A 20,895-nucleotide genomic window follows, 5' to 3' on the forward strand; every position below is an offset into this window, starting at 1 on the left:
TCTTTTTTTTTGAATAGTTTTCTTTTTAAGTTTGTGGTTGAATTCTCAGAGGCAGAGAAAATCCACACTCTTTCAAAAGTAGCCTTCCTATTTCTGCATTTTCCTCTGTCATAAGAGGAGCCACCTTGTCTGCTGAGAGGAGATTCCATTTGACCTCTCTGAACCTCAGTGTCCCCACTTGTGAACTGAAGAACAAATGTACCACCTGATTACTTCGCAAGGGCATTTCTTGAGAGGATTGAATTTAGTCAGATTCATAAATAATACCTTTTTTTCTCAAATGACCAATGCAGAGGGACACAAACAAATGCATAAAAATAACACATCTGTTCTAAAAAAAATGTTAAAAGACAGAGGAAGCTACTATAGTCATGTCAATAATCATGATGCAGGGCTGAGTTAGTAATCTTAATGACAACAGCAGCAGGATGGTGCTGGCTTTTCTTCTGCAGGCTGTTACCTGCCTCACCTCATCCTTTCCTTATGGCGCTTCTGTGGGAGGCAGGCAATGGGCCCTCCACCTTAATGATGAAATCGAGGCTCAGAGGTGTTCAAGAACATGCCATCTAGGACCCAGGCTCGTCTCACCAAGCCTGACGCCTGTGAACGGAACAGCTCTACTTCCCTAAAGTTCATAGCAGTGGCAGCAGAGAGCCTTTGAGCAGAGGGGCTCTCTCTTCTTCACCTCTTTATGCCTCCAACCCAGCAGTGTGCGTGGCACAAACCAGATCTTTGACTTTTTTTTTTTTTAAACCATGAACTGTGTCATATATCCAAGTAGTATGCATAAGGTAGAAGCTGAAGAGCAATCACCACGGAGCCCCAGCCAGCCTGCGAAGTGGATTGGGGGGGCTCCCTCTGCTGACCGCCCTCCACCACTGCCCCCATGGGATTAACCACTATTGTGAATTGTGATTTCTTTTTTTTTTTTTTTAATTTATTTTTTATTGGTGTTCAATTTACTAACATACAGAATAACCCCCAGTGCCCGTCACCCATTTCACGTTCCAGTTTTTCATTATAGTTTTAGCATGGAGGCATCTTTCATTATGGTTCAGTTTTTTTCCTTCTGAACCAGATCTAAATGGATCATAACATGTATCTTCTGTGACATGCGGTGTTTTGTTTTGTTTTTTTTTTTTGCTTACTGCCATGCTAAGATTTGTTCAGTAGATATTCCCTTGTTTTCAGGGCCCTGGAGTCCCTCCAGGGTGGGATTAATGGCCATGAGTCTGTAATAAATGCTGTTGAGTAAATGAATGTATAAAGGTCTATATGTGCCCCAGCATGGAAGAAGGAGAGAGAAGTTCCGAGTCTGTAGGCAGCCTGAAGGCAAGGCTCGGTGGGTGTCTGCATTTACCTGGACCTCTGGGAGTGCACCTATCTCTGATGTGTATCTGTGCAGGCAGGGGATGATGTGGAGGGGATGGTGGGGGACATAGGCAGGACTGGGCAAGCCAGACTCAGGGATCAGCATGACCAAGGGCAGGGGCAGGGAAAAGAGCAGTGAGAGCAGCCTCCTAGGGGACAAAGTTAGGATTTCAGTTCCCTGTTCAGATGCTGCTCCCTACTCTCTTCCGAGGAGACTCCTAGATGTGCTTGTGAGGGGACAAAGGCCAGGCCCTGACACCTCCTGATTCTACAGTCTCTCTCATCCCAGAGCAGGAGGACTGAAGTGCATGCCTAAAGTTCACTGAGAAGGTTTGAGTCACCATTGCCAATATTTGTAGGTGGGTCATGGATGTAGCCATTCACAAGGTCTAGAGAGATTCATCCTACATGCTTTGTTTTTTCCTGTGCGTGCTGATGTTCCCAGCTTTGTGCCCATCTATGGCTTTCCTTAGAATATCTGTTCATGGACACTGACAAAAATCCTGGATGGTCCTGGTCAATGCCAGCAGTGAGGTCCTTTGGAGTACAGCCTCTAGGGCTGGTGTCCCCAACCCCTGTGGATCTCTGTGTTTTCCTGTGGGATGGTTTCTGCCTCGGACCCCACTCCAGCTTCATGTTTCCGAGGAGAGGACTGAGCCCCAGACCTTAGGGTTGGGTTGGATGGACCTGCCCCTCAGGCTGAGGAGATGAGACTCCATTCTGCAGGAACTGTAGAAGGTTTTTAAGCAGAACCGTGATATGCCATGTATGCACTCTGTGATCTTGTGAGTGTGCCTGTCAGGGAGAGAAAGAGACGCAGTTTGCTTCTGGGCCCCAGGGAAATATTCACTTTTAAGTCATTTATTGAGCAAAAATGAATTAACCTCAAACTTGAGAAAAGTTAAGGAGCAAATTGGTGGCTCAGCGAAGTGGCTGCAGGGGTGTATCAACGGAAAAGCCAGAGGGGATCACAGCCACTTCCCCTTTGTTCTCATTGTTCAAGCTGGGCAAACACTTGGAGAGAGTGGTGCAAAATTAGCCCCTGGGGGACGTGAGAAGCGGGAGGTGCGGGGGCAAGGTGAGGAGGCATGTCCAGGTGTTGGCATTGTCATCACCTGTTTCTGCGTGCACGTGGGGGGCAGGGAGGGCTGTAGTCACAGAAGTCCACACACCATGGCAGGAAACTAACCTCACTGGGTGTGGTCCCATCTTGTCCATCTTCCTCTATAATGAGGTTAAATGTCCTCTTCCCAGGGTGTGCATCTAAGAAGGAGAGATGGAAGGGAGCCACCCCTCTGCACTCATCCTCACCAGAACCCTGTTCCCTGAGTTCCTCAGCTGCTCAGGGCCACTTCCACATGCCCCGCTTTTGCCAACAAGCCACTCAGGTTGCTCAGAGGCTGCCTTGGGGAGTCTGAAATAGAAGTCTCTTCCCAATGTTTTAGCATAAGTTCATTTTATTTGGAATCAGGAGGCTTGGAAGGACCAGAATTCAAACTCTGAGAAATGCTGAGAAACCAGGGCTGAAGGCAGGACCGTAAGGTAACCCCAGAGCATGGAGTGCTCTCTACTCACCCTCCAGACTCCTGAATAGAGGATGCTGGCTGTTGTAACGAGGATGATGGGAAGGGCCACTGAGACAGTCCCCAAGAGTGATGATCCACTGACATTTCCTGTGATTCTTCATTCCTGAGACCTGTGACCTTCATTCTCCAACTTCCAGCTCTTACTCATTTTAAGATGGGGCCTATCGTTTTGGTTTGGACAAGCTTAGCATACCACTCAGCTGGAGAGGATGGGCTATGCATAAAATTGCAAATACAATTTAATTAAATTCAACAAACATTTAAGGGAAGCCTTCCCTCCACATCATTCTATACATTACAGCAGAGTTCCACCATCAAGGTATTTAACTGACCTGTACTCCATGAATGCAAAGAAATAGGGAGCTCGGGAGGTGGAGCAGAGGGAGGACACTCCTTAAATAGGTGTCCTCAGTCAATGAGCATTTATCCAGAGGACACAAATGCAACCAAGCCTGAAAAGAAATCAATGCATTTAAAGCCAACTGAGGGGAAGAATATGAGTGATTTTAAGGTTCTCTTGCCATAACGAGGGGGTAAAAGAGGTACTTGAGGGGATGGCCAGTGGGTGTGAGGTGAGGATTCAATATTATCAAGGAAGAATCAAAGAAGCGACTGGTGGCCTACAGAAGACTGGCCAAAGGATCAGAAAACCTGACTCATCATCTCCAGGTGAAGGGTGCTGACCACCAATAAGGGCTGGCCCATTGGAACCTCCCACACTTGCAGCATTATCCCTAGCAGCGAGACCCTGAGATGACCCTGTGATGAATGGGGTCCCCCCTGTGGTGAGATGAGCTGGGCTGTGTTGTGCACATGATGCTGGAGTGTTGCTGTGGGGAGCTGTGAGTCCAGCTCGTGATATCAGCTAAAATGATGTACATCTTTTACATTACACTCTGTTTATAGGATCCCCACATTGTACATTACAAAATTTCCAGGGTAATTTTAATCACATGAGGTGGTTAAAATAAAATTTTACTTTATGCTCTTTTAGAAACTATTTCAAGATGCACCTCCAAGGTATCACCTGAGATCTTGTTATACCCAAATACAGCCATCTTCTTCATCTACATCATCAGTGATTATTACCAGAGCTGGCATTTGTCACCACCGGGGCATGACAACCTGAACTCACCCCTCACCCCAGACCTCCTATCTCTTCTCTACAAGCCTCCCACATACTTTGCTGATGGTCACAGAAAAGGGAGCAGGGACAATGGGTTATGTCCATGACTTTGTTAGGAAGGGAAAGACACTAGCCAGGGGCAGAGGCTTTTTTTTTTTTTTTGAAGGCCACTGACTTTATTGATTTAAAAAACTTAACAAGGGCAGTGACTGTTCTGCCAAAAAAGGAGCCAAATAGCACAAAACAGACCAGACCAGTGGGGGCGGGGGTGAGGGAGGGGCCAGGAATCTACTCGGAAAAGCTGATAATTGTTGACATAAAACTGGCAGGGGAAGGAGAGGGGAGATGCATGCAAGAGTGAGAATTTTTAAAAAGTTGAAATGGTGAGGGGACGAGAACTCCCAAAGACCTTGAAGGGTCAGTGTTTCTCAGAGTTTGTACATCAGAAGTGAGTACAACAATAGCAATCTCTTCCTTTGTAGAGGAGAGGAGAGGAGAGAAGTCCCCAAGTGGCTGCAAATTTTGGAGCCTCAATGCTGGGGCTTGGGACTGGGGGCTCCCCAGAGAGCCTCATAAGAAGATGTTGCACCACCTCAAAGGAGTCCCAGGACTGCTTGGCGTTGGCACCACATGTGTCCTTCAGCCATTTCTGGAAGAGCTCTTCATCTTTAGCACCAGAAACTGGCCAAGGATCACATAGGCCTTGTCAAAGCCCCTTTCCTCCAGATTCTTGCCCAAGACTTCACCAATCCCAGCCAGGCTCCCCATTTGCTTTTCCCCGACAGGCTTGGCCATGAAGTCCTGGTGCTTTTGGGAGGTTGTCATTGTGATCAGCTTAATTAGCAGCTCTGGCTCCTGTAAGGGCTCCTTCCACACCTGTGTGTGATGCTTCAGCTGTCACAGAGGCCAGCATGCCTGGACCACCACCAGATACCTCCTAGTTGCTTACCTCTGGGGGAGGGGAGTGTGGGGAGAATTCTGAGTTGACCTTTGACATCCCAGGGCAGTGGTGCCCAGAGTGCTGTGTAGGCTGGTGCAAAACCTTGTCTTATGAAATATGAACCATGGCATGAGATCTCTACTGGAAGTTTGGGTCTGGAGGGCCCCTATTGGTTGCTAAGGGAAAGCCACAATTTGTGGGGGTAGAGTGGGCAGGGCTCAGGGGGCTCCTCATATCTGAAGTTTCTTGATTAGGGTGCAGAAAATGCTCAGGGGCTGCTGAGTAGGTGTGGGAAGCAGAGCCCAGTGCAGTCCACTTGCTCATGGCCTCTTTGCTGTAGCACATTCCTCAAGATCCATCCTTCAGGCTCTGTGGCTCAGCTGTGGCTGGGGGATCTGGTTCATTGTGCACGGAATCAAATTTGCTTTTGATTTTAAAGCAACTTTTGACTGACAAGCATATTTATATTTCTCTTTGACACACAACTCAGAAATGATGAGAGTTTTTCCGGCTGCACCACTGTAATCCAGTCCTGCTCCCAGGACAGCCGAGCTGGGTTTTAGTCCAGAGGGGGATCTCTTTTACATTGATAAGCCAGTGAAAATCGAGGAAGTTTAACTGCACGAGGAAACACAGAATGAAACATTCCATGGCTCTGCAAACCGTGGTTCAGCAAACATTACACTGAACAGTAGCTACACCTTTTCTTTGCTTCGCGCTAACAGTGGCTACTGCCTTTTGTGGATGGAGAGAAACAGAAGTTTGCACTGTGCTGTGGAGTCTGTGTGGACTTGCTCAGTCTGTCAGGTCTGTCTCACTCGGAATGAGGGCCGAACACTGCCAGCCCCTGGGGCAGAGCCCAGGGGAGGCGGGGCACCCTGTGGCTGTGAGTCCTGGAGCTGTCACCACGGGGGCCTGATCTCATCTGTGGGAAGAGGGGAGGTTGGGGTGAGTTGGGGATAGGAGGACACTTCACAGAGAGCCGTGTGGCTTATGAGTGTGATGGTGGGAAGAGGGAGGCACCAGTGATTAGTCTCTAATGGCTCATGAATTCTCGGTGTATCTTTTCACTTCTCTGGGCATCAACTTTGTACATCTGTGTTCTTGTTTCCCAGAATTCACCAGCAGGGACTGTTGCCAGCTAGGTTCTCCTGGAAGCAATCCTAAGATGGGGGGTAAAGATGTTTACTGGGGAGTGAATGTTTGTGTGTGAATGACAGAGGAGGCTGGACTGCACGGCCATTGGGCGCCCGTGGCCAAGTCAAATGCTCACTGGGGGCACGGGTGCCGGATGGAAATGGCCAGGCCCTGTCCCACCACCTGACTCAGCCCTTGGCTGGGGCTGTCTGGGGAATTCTGTGGCCACAGCTCTCATTCCCACAGCAGGCAGCCAGGGTCTTAGCAGAGCTGTTGAAGGAGGGTTGGCTCCTACCCTCAGGAGCTAAACCAAAAGTTTGGCCTGCCAAGTATTTCCGGGGATTCCTCAGAGCCACCTCCCTGTGTCAGCACTTGCAGGTAGCCATCCTTTCCAATTTCCCTTTCTGCCCCCCTTGGGGCGGGGACCCATGTCCAGGCTTCTTTCACTTGTGTCCTGGCGGGCCCCACTATTCCCACCTGACCCAAGGGGCTCCACACTGAGGCAAGAAGAGCCCCAGGCCGGGCCCTTGGAGTTTTCCTGGGAGCCCCCATCTGATGGGGCTCAGCAGTGGCTGGACAAAGGCAGGCCCAGTGAGAACTGTCTGTTTCCTTGGGAGCTTCATTGCTGTCATGAGTCAAACCTGGCTCCTTCTTGTCTCAGATGCTGATGCTTCCTCTGCCCGCAGGATCCCGGGGGGGCCTGGCTCAGTCACACAGCCTCGTCAGGATCCCACGCAGGTCCAAGCTAGGTTTCCTGTTGTGGGGACAGCAGTGTCTGGGATACTGAGCACGTGGGAAGCTTGAGCCTGTTGGCCATCAAACACAGATTTGGTTGAGACCTACAGGTGCAGGTGGACAGAAGGGGAGACATGGCTGGGGCTGAGGCTGGGGTGGAGGGGCGGAGCAGTGAGGAGGCCGGGATGACTATGGGCAGTGTGTGGCCGCAGGGCGGCGGTCACAGGGATGGAAGGTGCACAGGCTTTGGTGGTGTATGGGCTCAACTGTGTCTCCCTCATGTCCATGTGCTGAAACCCTGGCCCCCATTACCTCAGAATGTGGCTAAGTGTGGAGATAAGGCCGTTAGGGAGGTAAATAAGTTAAAATGAGGTCCTTAGGGTGGGCTGGTGTCCTTATATGATTGGTGTCCTTATAAAAAGGGGAGATGAGGACACAGACACGTACAGGAGGCAGAGCAGATGGAGACCGAGGGAGAAGGCAGCCATCGGCAAGGCAAGGGCAGAGGTCTCAGAAGAAACAGCCCTGCTGGCTTCTTGATTCTGGACTTCACCCTCTAGATGTGTGAGGAGCAGTGTCTGCTTTGCTGCCATCCCGTGTGCGGGGCTTTGTGCCTGTGGTCCTAGCACACCAGTATAGGCTGTGACTCTTCAGGAATACAGTCGCTGTCCCAGGTGCAGGATTTCAGCCTGGTGCACACGTTCTCAGTGACGTCTTATTCCTCTAGGGCTTCCATGCCTTCTGTGGATCCTTACCTCCGCTCCTGCCCAGGCAGGGCCCCCAGAGGTGCCCAGGCTCTGTTCTCTAACTGATGAACTGATGCACAAGCAGAGATGTCACTGGGGAGGAAACAGGCCTCCCATCTGAACCCTGGCTCTGGCCTTCTGTGGATCAGCTCTGTTGTACAGGCAAGGTCCTGGTCCTCAGACCCCCTATTTCCCTATCTGTATGGTGGGAATGAAGAAACTGCAACCACCAGGAAGGGTTGAGATGGGATTTCAGAGAGAAGGAGCGCACGATGGTGTCTACTACCCATGGAACATGTGTTGGCCTTAAGGGCACAGCCTTCCTCCTTCCCTAGGGCCACTACATCTTACAGGGAAGTGGGGACATGGGTTTGATTTTCCCAGGCTCAAAAGAAAATAGGATCGATTCTATCCAAGGAAGGGGAAGGGACCAGAAATCTCAGGCCAGGGCAGTGAAGAGAGCATGCCAGACCTTCTTGGTCCTGGGACTTTGCATTCAACACTTGATACTGATGAAAAACTAGAAAGGCCACCCTCTGTTTCTCCTGAGCACCAGTGGCAAACAAACTGGATTAAACCGTAAAGCACTGTCTTGAGGCAGCGAAGGCCATGAACCTTGGATTCAGGTATAACTATAGCATAATTCAGGTTTTTGTTATTTGTGTGACTTGGGACAAATTCTTCCCTCTTTAAGTCTTGGTCTTCCTGCCAGGATATGGGGGTCACAACAGTATGCAGCACCTAGCCCCTGGCATGGACAGAAGGCATGTCCCGAGAGCGTGGTGACTGGCAGATGCCCTGCTCTCTTTAATCCCTTGTGTGTGCCAACCTCAGTGTGCCAGCTCCCTTGTGCTTGGACTGATGTGTTACTCTTGACTAGAGAGGGACAACCCAAACCAATTCTTCAGCCTCCAGATTATTCTTTGCAGGTGGCGTTCTTAGTCTGTAGGAAACAAGGCCTCAGCCTTTGGCCATGCCCACCACAAACAGATGTGCATCGTGACCATCTGATGAGCAGATGAGAATACCGTTAGGCTTGGAGAACGTCTCCATCTTGCGTACGAGGCTGGGCAGGAGCAGGGAAATCCAGCACTCCCATGGGCGTCAGTGACGGTGTGCTGTGGGCCAAGTGCTACCTTCATGAACAGTGTACGCTGCAGGTGCAGGAGCGAGCTGCCAGGAAGGCGGCACGAAAAGGTGGGTCTTCACTGAGGTTGCTGCCCCAGGCCTGAGAAGCACCCCCACTGCCACAGGCTTTTGGATTCAGGTGCTCTTCAGCCTGGACTTTGCCCCACCCCATCCTGTAGCCCATGTCCTTGGGCACTGGTACCCAGTCTTGGCTTCTGCTCCTGTGCGGCCTCTGTGAGGCGGTGTGCTTCCCCAGACATGATCCCTTTATGTCTTTGTCACCTGAGGGCCCATCACAGCCTTTGTACATAGTAGGGTGCTCAGCAAATGCCTGTGGCTCTGCCCTGACTTGAACGAGGCTTCCCCAAGGGATTGAACCTCTGGTTCTGCTCCAAAGCTGTGTCTAAGGGTTCTGAATGGGTGAATCCTCTGGATCATGAAGTTAAAGCCCACAGCTCCCCATGGCTCCTCTGAACTTCGTCCAACCTCCGTTTTCAAACTTGGTCCTCTCCTTCGTCACTGAGAACAGATGGCACCCTTTCTGTGACCAGCTCTAGCCATGTGGATCTGTGAGCTGAGCAGTGGAGGCATGTGGGTCCCTAATGGCACCTGGATCCGTGTCACAGAAATGACAGTATACCTGGTCTGCATGACTGCCTCCTGGCCCACACTGTGGCAGAGCAGCAGGGGAAGGAAGCTTGGCCACCAGTGAGGAGACCTGAGTTCTCTTTACCCCAAACTGACCATGCTGAATGGAGTCAAGTCCCCTCCATGTAGAACCCTGACCCCTTCTCCCCGCAATGGGCCCTCGGCCTCTTCAGAAGCAGAGGATGGCTATGGGACTCAGAGATTGAGTGGGCAGCAAAGCTTCCTTTGCCAACCCCAAGTCCTGTGAAGTGGGAGGGTGCTATCGTTGTCCTGTGACTGTTTCACTAGGGCTGACAGGGGCTGATAGAAGCAGGTGGGTGGGTGGCTGGGCAGCTGCTTTGAGGTTAGACTCAGGAGGCCCCTTCCAAGAAGCAGGGGCACCTGCCTATTTCTCCCCACCTGCCTTTCCTGTGTAAAAGTCCTAGTGTGACTCTGAGAAGGGGTTGCTAGTGAAGTGTGGCTGTTCAGTGAGGGATTCCAAGCTCACGTGGCTGGTCGGTGCTCCACCTGAGTGGTGGCTAACACAGACTTGGTTTTTCCAAATGTTTATGCTGCTGGTGACTGAAGGGAATAATGGAGTGCAGGGTTCTCAGCCCTGCTGATGCTTGGGGCTAGCTGACTCTCTGCTGTGGGGACGGTCCTGTGCATTCCAAGATGTTTGCCGCACTCCTGGCCTCTACCCACTACATGGGCACTGGTGACAGTCAAAAATATCTTCAGACATTACAGATGTCCCCATGGGGTGGGGGCAGGGGAACTGTCCTTGTTTTGTTCACTCACTTGCTGCCAGACCTGGACCAGCTCTGTGCCCATGGTAGGTGGTCAGGGTCCTGGCTTCACTTTCTTCAGCCTGTGTGTCTCTGGCCTCATCCACTGCCGTCCCTACTTCCCTGTGAATTGACCTCTGACAGCCCTGGGCCTCGGGTTAGGAGAGGTTCCCTCTCTGGTCTGAAAAGCCACACTGGCTCCAGCTTCCACTCTGCCTGGCTTTTCCAGCTTCTGGTAAGTGTATCAGATCCCCAGGCCAGGCACCTCCTTGCCCAGGCTCCAGGGAGGCTCTAGCAGAGCCCTGCAATCTCCCGGTTGTGGCAGGGAGGGTGTTGGGCCTGGCGCTGCTTGGCTGAGCCCAAGTCCAGGTTGTGTTCCTTTCTCGCCAGAGATGTTGGGGATGATAGCCTTCTGAGCTCAGTTTCTGCATCATGTCGGGCCTGGAACAGGGCTGCTTTGAATATGAAGCTGGATCCATTTGCAACACCCTCTCTGAATTTAAGGTCCGTGTTATTTTAAAAAGACCTATTATCTGAGAATGCACAAGATGCTAGATGGAGATTGATCCGGGTCACTTGAATTGCTGCATCTATTCGGGGATGATAAGGAGGGGAACGTCACCTGAGGACCTCCACACTTAATTCCACTGAGGACAGAAATGAAGGGTGAGGGATTCTGGAGTGGCCTGATTTCTGTTTCTAAATCAGACACCATTGCTGGACAGTGACCACCTCTTGCTTCCAATGCACAAGGACCTCTTGAGAAAGTAATTGAAATAGAAAGAACTGCTTCAAGGTACCCAGCAGAATGATAACTATTCCCCGTTTTATACAATCTACACATCTTGATTAGCTTAATAAAATAGTTTGAATCTATGTATGGATTCTCTGGTGTAGACAGACAACAGACCCACATCACTGTTTTTCAGCTGAGTCATAAACTGGATTAGGTGACATGAGGTGTCATAGCCAGCAGCCTGAGAGAATGAAGAGCTATATGTGGTGTGGCCCCATGATGTCTTGAGTCCTCCCTCTCTCGAAGATGTAGTAACATTTTATCTATCATCTATCTATCTATCTATCTATCATCATCATCATCATCATCTATCTATCATCTACTATCTACCTTTCAAATTGGCCCCAAGTGATCTGATTTCAGTGGAAAACCAGGCACTGTCCCCTAGAATCCATAGGGATGCAGTGGATGCACTCCCTGGCACTTGACCAGCCACTCACAGAATGCCTTGCCTTCCATCAATTCCTCCTGGCCAGTCAGGCACATGACTGGGTGCTGAATTGAGACAGATGAGCCTGTCTCATTGGTCTGGGTAAGCACAGCTCTGAACTCACTGTGTGCTAGAAGAAAGGGTATCTGGGTGGCAGAGGGAAGTGATGGCTGTGCTTGGTTCAAGGGACAGTCATCTCCAAGTCCAGAGCCTGATCTGCCTCAGTGGCCCCTGCACGTTGGGGCCTGGTGGAGTGGCAGTGAGGACCATGGCCTGTAGACCAGAGCAGTCACAGGACTGATGTCATAGTCAGTGAAGGCAGATGAGCTGAAACGTGTCAGACCATGCCTTGTGCCTCTCAGCACTGCCTTTGGAAAGCCCTGGGAATGTCTCCGGTCTGGTGCTTCTCCCAGAGGCACCCACATTCTGCTCTATTGCCCCAATGATGAGCCAGCTGCCCTGTCTTTTCCACCTGGTGGATTTGGGCAAATTTCTTGGGCCCCCAAGCACCTACCCCTGACCTAGATGTACTCTCTACTACTCAGGCCCGTGTGGCGCTCTACTCCCCCTGGTCACCATGCCCTGCTGTGTCAGGCCGCTGTACTCACCACCCTTCTCATTTCCCTGGAGTGTGTTCAGAGGCTGCTGTGAGCCATGCCCCCTCTGTTATCCCTGCAGCACAGGGCAGCTGCTGGCCCACGGACGCCTGCTGTACCCTGAGCACAGGACGAACAGTTCCCGCCCTTCCCTCCTCACCCATGTGGAGCTTTGACCCTTGCTATGGGGCTCAACAAGACAACAAATTGATTATTCATTTTACACGCTTGTCTGGCAGGGAGCCAGCAGTCTGCAGGCCCCAAGCATCTGTGGGTTTGGTGTCTACACTGCTTTGCTAGGTTGAGCAGAATCTTCAGATGAGAGCCCCAGGGGAATGAGGTCACCACTCCTTGGGCATTACAGCCCATCCTGAAGACCAGGGAAGGGCTTTCAAGAGGTCATGACAGAGGGGACATCACAGCCACAGTGTCTTTCCACTTGGGGTTCTATCTGAGGCTCCCAACATCAAAGGCAAAACACAGGTGTGAATGTGGCCTCTAGGGAAGAGATGGGACAGCTGCATTTTCCGAGAGGGCAGCCTCAGCTCAGGATCTGAATTTTACACTTAACGGTTTATTGGGTCACCAGAGGTCAACACCCATGACAACGAATACAGGTGAACTTTGAGGAGTATGAACCGTCCTCATAAGGGCTGGTGCTCAAGCCACTCCACAAGGGGCCCCTAAGAGACCCTATAAAACTTCAAAAGCAAGGACAGAGGCCCTGAAAAGCAGCATTGGCCTGGGACTCAGCTGCTGCAACCATTTGGCATCTGTATCCTGGAGTGATAGCAGCTATTGGCAAACAGGCTGATGCATTTTAAAGCCAGAGGCTGCTCTGAATGAGATTTCCTCTAACATCTCAAGAGGTACGTGGTGACTGGCTGGGTGTGAGGAATGTCCTGTCCCAGCTTCTGGAGTGTCTGGTCCTGTTTCCTAGTTAGAGCTGTGTGGCCTGACTGTGACATCTTGGGCAGCAGCTGAGGGCACAGTGATGGCCAGATGCAGCCTCTCCCGCCAAGTCCTCCTTGGGAGCTACCATCATTTCCTGGGGAAAGCTGGACAATCTGGTCAGGTAGGGACACCTGTTGAAGTGGAGATCGTTGGTGAAGCCAGGACACCTGATGAATACAGGGTTGCCCAGTGAAGCAGGGGCAGAGGGGGGCTTAAGGGAGGTGAGATAGGCAGTCTGGGGATGTCTCTAAGGATGCGGGAGGGAGATGTGTAGAGGAAGAGGACCTGCTCTAACCACCTGTACCAAGGTTTTCTTCTCCCGGGAAGTCACCTCAGTTCCTGTCACACCCCCACTCGATCCCACCACCCTCTGGCAAAGATGATGCTGTGAAACAAAAACCAAACTCCCTTTTAAGTTCCAAAGAGTCTCGGCTCACAAACAATGTGGTGTATGCCCAGATGAGATTGTTCTTGCTTGGTAGAGCCACAGCCGAGGCAGTGTGGTTTTTAAGAGGAAGCCGAGTGGGCTTCGGATGTGATGGTCAGGGTTGCATCTTGACTTTGCTATTTCCCCGGCATGTGATTTTTGGGGAGAATGACTTATAAGATTATTGTAGTAAAGAGTTTTTGCAAGATTGCAGGGAGTTGCTATGGGGGGAACTTCATCTGCAGCCAGGGGCGAGCTGGCAGGTCCTACCTGTGTGTGTGCGGGCGGTGCCAGGCTGGGCCTCCCATCTTTGCTCTACAGCTGCCACTTACATGGTGCTGGCTGAGCTCCCTTCTCCGAACCTCAGTTCTGCTGCCTGCCTGCCAGGGTTTGTGGGACTACGTGAGCTGCTGTGGGTCCAGTGCCCAGTGCAGGGCTTGGAGAGGACAGTGCCTCTTCTGTGGTGGCTACACCAACTAGGGAAATGTGAGTCTAGAAAGGTACTCACATTTCCCGCCACACCAAGAAGGTTGCAGTGCTAAGCAGCAGTCACCAATAGAGCCACCAAGGATGGCATGCAACCACTCCTGCAACACCAATGCCAAGCCCGTTGTAGGATGGGGCCACGGCGGGTCTCCCTGTCACAGGAGCTTCAAGGCCACACATGCTCATTCAGTTGTCCTCTGGCTGGTTTGGCCTTGATCCTAGCACCCTAACCCCAGGGCCATCTGCATTGTGTGGTCTTGTGCTGGTTCTTGGGGAAGACTTCACAGAAACTGAGGAAGTACAGGGAGGCCTGAGTCCTTTTAGCCTAAAGCTTTTCCATGTGGAAAGACAGGGGGCTAAGAGAAGATGGGAAGGTGGTCTAGTGGGAGGCAGAGCACCTGCGCACCCATGACGGTGGTGGGGAAGACATCCGGTGTGGACTCTACTTCTTAACCAAATTCAAAGATATGGAACTTTGGGCACTTCTTGAACTTAAAATGGACTGATTTAGGAGAAATACAAAGGCCATTTTGCATAAGGCCGCTCACAATGAATACACCCTGAGATACTGGGCAGAAAAGATGGGAGGATGCAAACAAGTGACAGAATGAGCTATCCAGGATACTGAGAACCACTATGGCCACCCCATCTCCAGTACACCAACCTGGGCCAGGCATTGGCCTATGCCCGTGAATTCACCAGCAGTCCTCAGAAGTGGGCTAGAGATGAGATTCAGAGATGTGCACTTGTATGGATCACACAGAGGGCTTGATCCCAATCCATGTGTTCTATCACCAGGTCACTCTGACTCTTACAGGGAGGTTTGGGCTTCTTCCATATATTCTTCATTGAGTTGAGTCTTAAAATATATTTCTGGAACATTCACTAGAGACATAATGCTAGATGGATCTTGGAATTGGCCCAGGAAGGCAGTGCTAAAAACTTTCAGAATATTAAGCATTTCAGGTCAAGGGGGAGAGGGACAGGTGCAGGAGACCAAGCATGAGTCCTTATTCCAGGACATCCCAGGACAGTGATTTCTGACTTATGCTGAGCACTGGAACCACCAGGCAGTAGCTCTGGTCAGTGACATCAGGATTTCTGAGGCCAGGATCCAGGTAGCAGGGAGCTATTGTCGTGGATGAATCACTGTCTCTGAATCCCTTAATATTATTAGTAGGATAAAGATACTAAGAATGTCCAAGGTGAAAACTTAAGCAACCAGGGGTGTCATGACCCTCATCTTAGGGGACCTGCCTACTCTTCCACCAGCTGAGTCCTGGGTAGCTCTGTGGTTATTTAAAATAAGTGAAAAAGAGAAATGAAACCCAAGAGTGGATATTCATCAGAAAAAAAAAGTCTTAAGCAAGAAAGCTAAAAGATAATTTTTGTTAAATAATGAACACTCATAAAACAGCAGTGTAATGGTATTAAAATGTCTGATTACTTATTTCTCAGCATTCGTCTGGTAACTTAAGCAGCATGAAGCAGTAGTTGCACTTAAAAAAATGACAAGAAAATAGCTATTCATTTAGTTGACAGGGAAGGTTCATTTCCTTTTCAAGATCACTGGTGTCACTGCTTATTACCAGCGTGAGTGTCAACACAGGCATCTTTATGCTGAGACGGTGTCCACAGCTCCTTTGCCTACAGTTCCTGGAGTGAACCTCGGTCCTTTCAGGAGGGGTTTTGGGAGGGGCTGCGGCCTGCCCCCTGCCCTAGATCAAGTAGGCCCCAAGACTGCATATTGCTGCGTGATGGCTGCTGAGTTTGGACACGTTCCAAAGGAGGCCTGATGTTCCTAGGCTGGGGGCAGCATGGAGGGAGTGTCTGCTGGGCCTGGGGCAGGCCCAATGCTATCCTGGCATTGCATTCTCAGGGCTGGACCCTTCTGAAGACCAATGACAGCTGGGAATCCTGCCAGCAGTTTTTTCTCTCTTCCTGCCAGCCCCCTTTTCTTCCTGCAGGGAAGGTTCATGGACGGGGGAAATGCCGGAGGAGTCCAGCAGGGCCACAGACAGAAGTGACGTGTCCCCTGCCCTCTGCCTATTGCACCATATTTCATAAAAAATAAACACATTTGTACTGTTTATATATTGCTAATGCTATGGCATCCCAGGCACTGGCAGCTGCAGAGAGAGCTGCACTGTCATGAATCCACCAGAATCCATCCAGAGACAGCCTTGCAGGTCAGGATCTTTGGAGCTTCCCTTTGGACGGGTCAGCAGTGCTCATCTGCCTCGTGCTCTACACAGTGCTGTGAAAATGAAATTAAGGGATAAAAACAAAAGAAATCCATGGGTAGAAAATCCCAGGGCTTTATGGAGTTGTTTGGCAATAACTTATAGTGTACAGCATCGCACAGGTGTGTCTACCTGTGTGTCCACCCCTTGCCAGCCCTGCCTTCTCTGCATCTGTGTAGGACTGGCCCCAGGTTCTTTCCCTATGCGCCTGGATGAAGCTCATAGGTGGTTGTTCTTGGAGAGGTAGGCGATGAGGGCCACGGCCACGCCCACGTAGATGCCGGTCCCGATGGTGATGGACAGCACAGCCAGGAACAGGGCCCGCCGGGAGCTCGTGCTGGCTTGGTGGAAGTCCCCCTTGGCTACGGCTTTGTTGGTCTATTGGAGAGAAAGGAGGGAGGAGAGAAGGAAGTCAAAATGAGCAAGTGGAAGCAAATGCAGTGAGCGTAGTGCTCACCTCTGGCGCCCTGCCAGCCTCCAACTTAGCTGACACCAGAGAGGGAGGACTCATTAGGAGGTAACTGGGCATGCTCCCAGCTGTGGTGGCGGCGGTTCTGTAACTGGTGAAGAGGAAATGCGGGGGCTATTGCTCCCCTGCACTGCAAGGCAGTCAAAGCTTAAAAAAAGGAAAGGGGCAGCCCGGGTGGCTTAGTGGTTTAGCGCTGCCTTCGGCCCAGGGCGGGATCCTGGGGACCCAGGATCGAGTCCCAGGTCGGGCTCCCTGCATGGAGCCTGCTTCTCGCTCTGCCCGTGTCTCTGCCTCTTTTTCTGTCTGTTACTCTCATGAATAAATAAATAAATGAATAAAATCTTTAAAAAATAAAAAAGGAAAGAGCCCCCAGGAATACCCGTGGCTGGCAGTGCTCCATCACCAATGTGGGGCCCAGGACCCTGGGCATCAGGATGTGAGGGACAGAACAGATATTACATTCTCATTTCTACCGAAGGATGATACTTTCTTTCATTTGAATAACACTGAATTAAAACAAAAATATGTTCACACTTACCTGATTTAATCTTTACATAGTAGGAGTGTGGGGAAGGAAAGTCTAGTTCTCACTTCCCAGAGAAGAAACTATGGCATAAGATCATTAAGTCGGTTGCAGGACACCTAACACTTCCACTGGATGGGATCATGCATTCCTAACTACGTCCTTCCTCACCATAGCTGGAGTGGATAGAAGTCAGCCATCAATAAAATATTTGAAATAAGACCAATACCCATATTTTTGTTCACTCAGTTGGTAGTTGCTTTGATAAGATTCATGTTTCTTGGGGTCACAAGGTGGATAGGCACATAGAGGTTTGGGACAAAGTGTCTGGTAGGGTATTTTGTAGCAGACCCCATATACCCACCCTCAATCCCTTCCTCTGTTGTCCTCCTCCACAAGTGAGACTCAAAATGTGACACAAGAGTGTAGGAACCACCAAGTGCTTCAGCTGTAACCATCCTGAAGAGATCAGCTGAGTAAAATGGAGAATTTGGCTGATGGGAGTGGAGGCTACCATGGACCCTAACCCCTGGGAGGGTCAAGTGAGGCTGTGGAGAGCTAACCCCAAGCTGGCTGGGGCTTCTTTATGGTCAGGATAAAGGCAGAACCCACTCCCCAGGTAGATAGCCTAACTCATTCTCTGGCCCATCTCCAGAAAGCCCGTTTTTCACCGGGTCGCATCTCCACATGTCATCAGTGGTATTTCTGCACTGTGAAGGCTGGTATGAGAGACAGTGTGTTGGTTACTCAAACTAAAATATGCCACCTCATCTGCAATGGATCACAACGGGTCAGACTCAGAGGTAACTCGTGAAATGAACTTCCACCCTCCACAGTCCTGGCCCTGATTGATGAGCTATGGAGCTCCGTGTCGGGCTGAGAAGGCACCTTGGTCTACTTGGTGGCCTCTCTTTCTCTACCTGCTGGATGCTGGAGGTCAATTTTTGCTTTCCTCTTCTAATTTTCTGGTTTGGAAGGGAGCTTGGGAGATCACTGCCGGCAGTTCTTGATGAAACAGAGCTCAGGGAATGCAGAATGGGAAGCCTCCTAGGACAATACCAATTAATTAATTAAGCCTTAATTAGCTGCATTTCGTTTTATCTAGCAGTACTCCCAAACACTCCGGTGTCCCATAACATCATTCACTGGAAATGCCCTTCCTTAGCCGGGTGGCCACCCTCCATCGGAATGGGTTTTGCTGCTCTCTGGCATTATCACCACCCTGGGCCCTGTTGCAGGAGAGGACACAGATGTGCAGAGAAGAAGTCAGGGCACATTGGGCACTCCTTCCCCCTGAACATGGGCCCCGCCCGGAGCGCCTTTGTCCCAACTGGCCTGTGCATTGGAGCTGACCCATTTCTATAACTATGTGAGTAGCTGCCTTCCTGGCTCAACTCCAGAGGCAGGTCCTTGTCTGCTTCATCCATGAGGTGTGCCTTGGAGCCTGGAGGAATGGAGGAACTCACTGAACACTTGATGAATGACCAGATGAGTGGGCTGTTCAAGATTAGCTCCCTTCAAATGCTCCCAGGTGCACGATCCTGGTTCTCTGGAGGCCTCTGTGAGGAAGGTAGTGGCAGGGGGCAGCCTTGACCTAAGCTGTGGCCCAACTCCACAGACATCCCCTCTGGTGCCTTCTGAGCCCACAGTGCCAGCGCTCTCATCCTCAGGAGCCGGAAGTGTCTGCTGGGGAATCCACAGTTTACTCTCACGGTCCAAGCTGAGAGAACCCCATCAACGTTTTGTTTGGTTATAGGGCAACTGTTCCAGCAGGAAGTGTGTTGGGTTGGAGATGCTATCAACTGGAATATGTCAGAAACATCAAACAGACAGATCTCCATTGATAATCAGGCTGCTTTTCAGCAATGCTATTCAATGTCTGCATTTTGCAGAAGCTCCCGGAACTAGCCACGCTGTTTGCGCTCCACAGACTGGGCATCCTGGTCTAACAAAGGTGGTGTCCGGCACATCCTTTGTTGCAGACAATGGATCCTGTGGCTACAAGGCAGGTTGTACATCCTTCTGAGAGGCTGCAATCTCAGAGAAATATTTCCATCCTGAAAACTTCTGGGCTATGTGTCCAGGCTCTTCTTGCTATGCAGGAGGGCAGGGGTTGTTGTCCTGGGTCCAGAGACCTCAGACTGAAAGCAAGACTGTGTATGCATGTGTGTTTTTATGAGATGAGGGTCAGCCATGCTTGCTGGATTCCCAAAGCAGCCACGTTCTCAGCTGCTCTGACTGCTGCATTGGGGTGGGGGGCTGTGGTGAGGAGGAAAGGAGGTATCAAGGAACAGCCAAGCTGGCAACTCCTGGTAGGGACAGGAGGATGTCACAGATGATTCTTGGCTGGAATAAGCAGATGTTATTTGCTTGTCCCAATTTGGAATATAGACTTGTCTACACCCTGGTCTGCACATGCGGCCCATGGTTTGTAAGTGAGCATGCTGTAGGCATGCTGAGAGCCCTCACTCAGGATGGCCCGTGGGTATCGTTAGCTTAAACTGTGCCACATCAGACAGCTCTGCAACAGGAGTCCCCAAACCTGGTGCACATTCCAGCTGCCAGGGAGCTTTGTGAACTCCTGTGCCCTGGTGGCACCCCGGCCAGGGAAGTCAGAAGCTCTGGCTTGGGACCTGGCTTCTGTGCCTTTCATGCTCCCAGGTGATTCCAAAGTGCAGGCAAGATGGAGAGCAAGGTGGCCAACGGTCCTGGTTTGCGCAGGACTAAGAGGGTTCCTGGGACCTTCTGTACCAGAATAGGGACAGTTCAGGCAAACTGGGAGAGACTTTGCTTCGCAGGACGACAGCCCTGGATCTGGCATGGAGAGCATCCTCGAGACCCACATTTTTTCCAACAGAATCATTGTTTCATGTGAGCAGGCTCGTGGTAGAGAGAATGATATTGGGGGAGTTGAAGCTCAGGGGGTGAGCTCAGCCTCTTGCAGGGTACTGCCAACCTGAGGTCCACCCTCATGTTTGGTTGTGGGAGCTGTGTCCTGATGGCCTGTCTGACTGGTGTGCATGGCACTGTTTTGATTCCTACAACTGGACGCTTGCAGGAAGAGAAGCCACCCACACCCTGGGCCCTCATAGTTTTGTTTTTACCTTGGAGGGTGTTATTTCCAAACCTCATTTCCTCTTGACTGGTGTGTGGCTCCCAGGAGTTTATAATTTGCTGGTATTTTACCTCCTGATAGCCTCCTTTCTAATAATGGCAGCATCGGGCTCCCCCTGTTTTTGCAGGGCCATTAAGCCCTGCAGGTGGGGGCCGCATCCCTAATCCTAGTTTGTCCTCCTAGGAAAATGCCTTCTGCTGTGGCAGGTAATGAGTGCCAAAGGAAACAGAAGGCTGATCCACTTTATGCACTTTGTTCTTGGACATTGAAATGGCTTACTTGAGCAGTCTTGGGCTTGTTGGGGTATCCTGCCCTAGGTTTGCCTGTACCTCTCCCACTTTCTCCAAAATGCTGCCCATGGCAGACTTGCTCATGTGGTCTCTGGCGGTGCCTGCTGTCGGTCCCTATGGCCTGCAGCATGGCATGTGTGCTTTCTGACCCTGGATCATTTCCTGCCTAGCCTCATCTCCTCCCACAGTGGGGTGGCCTGCCACCAAGGCCCTCCCATCGTGGGGTCCAGGATACTACCAGTGTGTGACTTTACTTCAAATCAAATGCTCCACTGATTTTAAAAGGGGAAGAAGGGCTCTGAGACTCAGTGTTCCCATCTGTGCAGTGGGCCCATGGGACTGAGGCAGGCCTGGTCAGTGGGGGCTCCGATATTGCCTCCTG

General features: G+C 50.9%; 1 protein-coding gene across 5 annotated transcripts in view; it reads right to left on the bottom strand.

Annotated features, from left to right (window-relative positions):
* Positions 1 to 16,175: 16,175 nt before the first annotated feature.
* SYNDIG1 (synapse differentiation inducing 1) overlaps positions 16,176 to 20,895 on the bottom strand; it is a 187,993-nt gene continuing 183,273 nt past the window's right edge. For 4 of the 5 annotated variants that reach the window (XR_012015254.1, XM_072793626.1, XM_072793627.1 and 1 more), the window contains one exon: positions 16,176 to 16,494. Coding sequence is in view for 3 of the 5 variants with exons in the window: in XM_072793626.1 (XP_072649727.1) it covers positions 16,336 to 16,494 (159 nt within the window). In the remaining 2 variants the exon portion in view is untranslated. The remainder of the gene's footprint in view (positions 16,495 to 20,895) is intronic. The other variant, XR_012015253.1, reaches the window with a different exon arrangement.

Source organism: Canis lupus, chromosome 22, assembly GCF_048164855.1.
Source record: "Canis lupus baileyi chromosome 22, mCanLup2.hap1, whole genome shotgun sequence".
NCBI lineage: Eukaryota > Metazoa > Chordata > Mammalia > Carnivora > Canidae > Canis > Canis lupus.